The sequence below is a fragment of the Pinus tabuliformis genome, chromosome 8 (assembly GCF_031772625.1).
Source record: "Pinus tabuliformis cultivar Carrire ecotype Pingquan chromosome 8, CPIR1, whole genome shotgun sequence".
In the NCBI taxonomy this organism is placed as follows: domain Eukaryota; kingdom Viridiplantae; phylum Streptophyta; class Pinopsida; order Pinales; family Pinaceae; genus Pinus; species Pinus tabuliformis.
The window spans coordinates 305,652,688-305,659,744 of NC_142294.1; the positions used below are offsets into that span (position 1 = coordinate 305,652,688).

At 32.4% G+C, this 7,057-nt stretch overlaps 1 protein-coding gene across 1 annotated transcript; it reads left to right on the forward strand.

The window, feature by feature from the left end:
• The first annotated feature begins 3,618 nt into the window (after nucleotides 1-3,618).
• LOC149235352 (expansin-A10-like) lies at nucleotides 3,619-5,127 on the forward strand. Its single transcript, XM_089372081.1, has 3 exons — nucleotides 3,619-4,108; nucleotides 4,217-4,532; nucleotides 4,631-5,127. Exons 1-3 carry the CDS (start codon nucleotides 3,940-3,942, stop codon nucleotides 4,935-4,937), a joined length of 792 nt encoding a protein of 263 aa, XP_089228207.1. The 5' UTR covers nucleotides 3,619-3,939; the 3' UTR covers nucleotides 4,938-5,127.
• Nucleotides 5,128-7,057: the final 1,930 nt, after the last annotated feature.

Genomic DNA, 7,057 nt, shown 5'->3' on the forward strand with positions numbered 1-7,057 from the left:
GCAAAGTGTATTGCTCTCTATTTTTTTTTTGCCGCTTTGCCTAGTGACTTGTCTTGCCTCACTTGCAACTTGTGACACCTCGTGTGAGACCCTCCTTGGTCGAACTTCCTTGTCCAAATGAGTTACCACTCATTTGTATATATATTAACCATGCACACATCTCTTCACTTAGCTAATCAATGTGCCTCTTCATGTGATAACATGATTTTGTTTGGCTCACAACCAAGTCGACTTTTGCGTCCATGTTCATTTGCTACATTGCCCCCTTTGCATGTATGTTTGTTCACACGCCTGGTTGACATGCTTGTACATATTGGTGACCAATCAATCATCATGCCCATCACTTGCACCCATCGCTTAATTACTTGACCATTCCACTCCTCTTGTGTGCCCACACTCCATCGTGCAACCAACGTGCACACGCCTACTATGTGCCCAACTTCACCCACTCACTAGTGCGTCCATTCAATTTTGCTTAACCTGTACTATATGCAATGTCTCCATATTATTTTAACCAACCAAACTAATGTGACTCCTTGGTTGCAATGACCCTTACACATTGGTTTCATATATAATACTTACATCACAATCTACTATATAACTTACCTTATGACATATATATATATATATATATAAACACTCTTTACATGCCCAAAATAACCTACTTAACCTACCTACGACCTACATATCTCCAACTTATGATATGTTCATGCAATCACACAACCCAAATACTTGTGATATGTTCATGCAATCACACAACCCTAATATCACTATGATATCGCATGTCCATGCACAATCGTGGGTCTTACCCCACTCTTTCATTAAAAACAAAAAATATTTTTACTTATTCAAATCCACACGACATTCATTCTGACATTACATTCTTTTAACAAAATTTGTTCACACTATGAATTATTATTTAAAGGTAGTCCTCACACTATGACATTCAAATCCAAACACTACTCCTACTAACCAGTTATCACTAAAACCCAACCCTACCAACAAGTACCCTCATCTGGTTGTGCACCAGATATTCTCTTTCCCATCTACGGTCAGGGGTGGGCCAAAAAGCTCATCTTGCCTACAATTCCACAAAATAATACTTTTGGAATCTTCAAATCCTAGATGCTTCTAACTAAAGATTAATTTATTAAATATTCGACAACAAACACGCAAAAAAAAATTAAATATATAAAAAACAACCAACATGGCAATAATAATTTAAATAAATACAAAGTGTCTATTTTTCAGGACCAACTTTCCACGTCGGATTCCGTTTTGCAAGTGGTTGTCAAATATGATGAACAGTGTGCTTCACAATATCCAAAGATAAAACATTTCTTCAGGTTTGGGGAATTTTCTTGGTTTGAGTTCACACGGCCTTCACATATTTTAACATAAAGTGTCGTTCACCATAATGTCTCTATCATAGCACCATTGATAGCAACTACCCTCTGAACCAGAGCCCAAATTTGGTTGAGGGGAAAAAAAGGAAAATCCTGAACAATTTGTTTGCAGGTTTCACTTGAATGTTTATTACCTGGGGAGTTATGATTTGGTTCATTAATTTTTTTTGTTTGATAAAAAAATTTAGTAAAAATTATATAGGAGAAAATTTAGTTTATCTTTCGAACCAATTAGTATGGTTCATCTTCATAATAATATGAGGAACATGATCTAGACATTTCAATAAATAGATGTAGAGAAAAGCTACCTGACCATTAGATTATACCAGCGAGTTTGACTCAAGAATTGTTATTAATATTAATAAAATAATTTTATAGAAAGATAATTTATTCAAAATAAATTACAAATTACAATGAAAACAAATCTTTTCAAGGATAAAAATTACAATCTCATTTAAAACTGTATTTCTGGATTGATGATATAAATTTGACATGTAAAGTATTAAATACAATATAATTGAATATTTAATTTATATTTTTGAATTAAAATTTAAAATTATTTAAATTTCAAAGTACAAATAAAAAAATGTTAGATAATTGGATATTTAGTCTATATCTTTGAATATGAATTTAAATGGACTTTTTGGAAGCCTTTACGCTGGGTTTTTCCGGTGTAATTTTTCTAAAATCCGGCAAGAATTTATTGAAATCACAAGCTTGATGGGTAATCCAGTGCAATCGAAGTGCCCTAGGGGTTTTCCAACGTGCTGAATCCATATACACAATGAAAAAACTAGTTTAAATAACACAAATCAAGATTACATTTAAGATAGAAAATATCAAATGCTTATTATTGCTCACTGATCGAGTGCTTATTATTACTTATAGTTGCCCATTCTCATATACTTCAAAGATATGGAGAACAAATTACAAATGTTGTTGTTTAACCAGGGTACATTTGTGCTATGAAAATATTGGAATTTTTGGCAGGATTTTGAAAAAAACTGGGATTTTTTTTTGGAAATCCAAGTTACAAATGTCAAACTTCAGGATTTTGGGTGCCGCGAATGTTTTTGATAGCGCTGCATCTCTTTCCACTATCAAAAACATAATTCAAACACTCTAATAATTAGAGTTTTTGAAAAAAAATCGCCCAAAATTTCACCGTCTTGGCAACCCCATTACACATCCCCTTTGTATACTAAAAATTCTAGAAGTTACAAATCTCTATATATATTTAAATTTGATAATACAAATTCAAAATACAAAATATTATTCAAAGTATTTAGATTTGATAGTGCAAATTTGAAGCGCAGAATATTAAATGCTATGTAATGGATATTTATTATTTCTAAAAGAGTTGTCTTTAGTGCGACTCTTTGGAAGCTTTTCCTATGGATTTTCGGATCTAATTTCTCTAAAATCTAGGAGGAATTCATTGAAATCACAAGTTTGATGGGTAACCTCTGCATAATAGAAGTGCCCTAGAGATTTTTCATGGTGTTGAATCCATATATACAGTCAAAAAACTAGTTTAAATAACACAAATCAAGATTTCACCAGAACATTTTCCAAAACTCCAAAAAATAGCAGTAAAAACAACTCCATTGCTAAATCCCCTATGTGTACTATTGGCAACTTAGTTTAAACAACCATTTATTTCAGTAGAAAAATAAAAGTTTTCTTTGACACTATTTTGAAGTATACCTCCCAATTTTTGAGAATTCAGGTTAGCGCTATCAAAGTACTCTAGTATTTTGGCAGACAACCAATATTTGTGGAACTATATACCTCCTAATTTTTTGGGAATTCAAGGTAGAGCTGTCAAGTTTCAAGTACTCTAGTATTCTCCTATACAACCAATATTTGTGGAACTATAGTTTCATTAATGCATAGCACAGTGTATGCCACCCATTGGATTTGTACTTGGTTAAATCCAACCATTCACAAATATTATCTTCATGCATTAATAAAGCTATAACTCCACTAAATCCAACAATAGACATACTCTAGTTCCATACATTGATCAAACTATGACTCTACAAATATCAAATATTAATAGCGATTCTACATTAATCAAACTATGGCTCTACAAATATGAAATATTAATAGCGATTCCAGTTAGTATTAAATCTATTTCCACCATTTAAAAAACAATTACACTCCGGTTACACAAAACCTGTACAAATCCCGTGTGTACTGGAAACGAGTATTGGGGGCAGGAATTACAGAAGTCACCTGTAATCCACAGCACCACCGACAATTCAAATACAGTGTATGGAAGGCAAGGACATCAATAAATAAATAAAGAAACTTACTTGTCAGAGCCAACACACATTTCCGTTGAAAGAGTGGAACAGAGAATAAATCCGACGACCCAACGGCAAAAGCAGTGGGCACAGAGGGCCCCCGTGTCGGAGCAGCGCACAGATTTTTAGTTCACTGCCATGCTATATCTAACAGTATAGCTGGTAAAGCTGTTGATGTTTTTCTTCTCTTCTCAACTTCCTCTCCCTCAGGCCACAACATCAGTATGCAGACGAGAAGGGGATCATGGGTTGCCTCTCTGTGGCTGCTGCTGCTAAATTTGGGTTGGTGGAAGCAATTAATAATAATGCCTACTTCAGCTGCTTACGCCAACGATGGATGGAAGTACGCCTTCGCGACGTTTTACAGCGAATCTGATGCACTGGGTACCATGGGTAATACTGTTACTAACAAGAACCATTTAAAAAGTGAAGTCCTTACACATCTGTGTTGCGTATTTTGTGTTCTTTAAACTTAGGGTTTTACTTTTATGCATCTTGCAGCAGGCGCATGTGGATTTGGAGACTTGTACAGGCAGGGCTATGGCGTCAACACGGCGGCACTCAGCAGCTTTCTTTACAATGGAGGTCAGGCATGCGGGGCTTGTTTTGAACTGAAATGTGTGGAGGATCCTCTTTATTGCCATCCGGGAACTTCAATCGTTGTCACAGCCACGAATTTCTGCCCGCCGAACTACGGCCTGCCTGGGGACGATGGCGGGTGGTGCAATCCCCCTCGCCAGCATTTCGTATTGCCTATCACCGCCTTTGAAAAGATTGCCATGTGGAAAATCGGCACCATGAATATCCAGTACAGAAGGTAGGGCAAAACTTTAAGTCTCATGAACTCGCATTTACCTGGAATCGAACACGGGACTTATGTTAGGGTTTTATTTGCTGATTTTCTTGTTTTTGCAGAGTTCGATGTGCGAAAGTAGGGGGAATGAGGTTCGCCATAAACGGAAAGGACTTTTTTCTGACAGTTCTGATAAGCAACGTCGCTGGAGACGGAGCCGTTACAGGTGTGAAGGTCAAGGGTTCGAAGACGGGATGGCTGTCGATGGGCAGAAATTGGGGACAGAACTGGCACGTTAATGCCGATTACAGGGGGCAAGCCCTGTCGTTCGAGGTTACCACTAGTGACGGCAAGACTGTTACTTCTTACAACGTTGCTCCCTCTGATTGGCAGTTCGGCCATACCTACAAGGGGAAACAGTTCGTTTGAAATGCGTGCTGCGAGCTTTATTTTTGGGTGGTTGCGGGTTTCGAACCCCGAATCTATTGATTCATCGGTTCTAAAAGAACCAGAATCAGCTTTGGCAAAATCTGAAAGGAGTTTGTTGTTTTTCAGGATATTTGTAATTATATTTTTTCTAAATTATGATCCTGTAAAGGAGAAAGGGCCATATCTGAAATGATGGGTATCTTCGTTATTGTCGTTGGAATTATCTTTTTGGTTTTGATGAAGATATGAGAAAGGGACTGCATACAATACAATGATGGGAATTCTGATTGGAAAGTATGTTTTGGGAATTATCTTTAATAAATAGAATTGAATACGGTTGTCCCCAATGTCTCATTTTATGTCCAAAGTTATGCGAGTGCTTTTGAACGTTGAGATGGTGGATGACACCATTGGCATGATTATTGTAAGATTTTATCTCTTTAGGTATATTAGGTAAATCATGTTTACATTTATATATTATACTATATTAAATAATATATATATATATATAATTGTATTTTTTATGGCAAATTATTTGGTTCTCACATCATTGTATTTAACAATTTTCTTTATTGTATAGACATCATTATACTCAATAGGGTTTTTGACCTACTTTGTGGTTATTAGTTAGACATAAATATAATTATTTTATCTTATTTTATCTATGTGATTTATGAATTTTGAAGATTGGTGATTACGATATCTATCAAATGAAGATTGGTGATTACGATATCTATCAAATATGTATGAGATAAATTCATCTTTCAAAATCACTTCAAATCACTTCTTACTCCTTATAAAACTTAATACTAAAATATTTTATCCATAAAACTTCTACCAATTAAACGCACCTTTAAAACTAAATAAACATCATATATATATTAAAATTTTATTTAAATAATATATATATGAGAGATAAATTCATCTTTCAAAATCACTTCAAATCACTTCTTACTCCTGATAAAACTTAATATTAAAATATTTTATCCGTAAAACTTCTACCAATTAAACACACCTTTAAAACTAAATAAACATCATATATATATATTAAAATTTTATTTAAATAATATATATATAAAAAAATATTTTAATATAATAATAATATATTTTAATAAAAATAAATATATTTTATATAAAATGAATTTAATTATTTTAAAATATGGTTTAAATTTGTTTTTATTGGTTAAGAATTCGATTTTCTCAAATATAAAGAAATTAGTAGTGAATGACAATTATCTGCATACTACTGAAGCTATTCTGTGTTTTCTGGTTTGGGATGAGTCAATTAACATTTTTGTTCAATTCATAATAACTAGGTTACATATTTATATTTACTCTAGTCTAATTAGACTGCTTTTTTGCCTTGAAAATTATGGAAATTGCAGTCATATTTTGATAAATTTTATTTAACAATTCATAATAACTAGGTTACATATTTATATTTGCTCTAGTCTAATTAGATTGCTTTTTTGCCTTGAAAATTATGGAAATTCCAGTGATATTTTGATAAAATTTGGCAGTAATTTTTCTAAATCCTAGTTATAGTTGTCAATCTTCAATATTTTGGTTGCTGTGGAGGTTTTTTATGGTGTTGAAGCTATTTCCACCATCAAAAACACGATTCAAACACTGCTACACTTCCTCCACCTCCTTAAAAAACTCCCTTATACTTACATGAATTTTAAATCCCCTAAATTTATAAAATTACCCAAAAATTATAACTAATTTACATTCACCTTAAATAATAAAAAAGTTAATATTAATCCGGTTAATTCATCTAAAAAAGTTAATATTAATTTGGTTAACTATATTTATTAGGCTATATTTAAAAATGTAATAACTTTTCTTAATATGTTAAATGTTATAGTTTAAGAAGGCAATAGATTTAACATGATAATTGTTTTTAATTAATTTTAAGTGTTATATTATTTAAGTTAGTTAAATATTATAATAATAATTATTAGTATTAATAAAATCATTTATTTATATTTACTAATATTTATATTTATTATATTATTTGATATTAGTTTTAAGTTAAGATGTAAAATTTAAAATATAAAATAATAAAATAATAATTTATTTATTTTTTCAAAAAAATTATAATCTTACATTTCACCAAA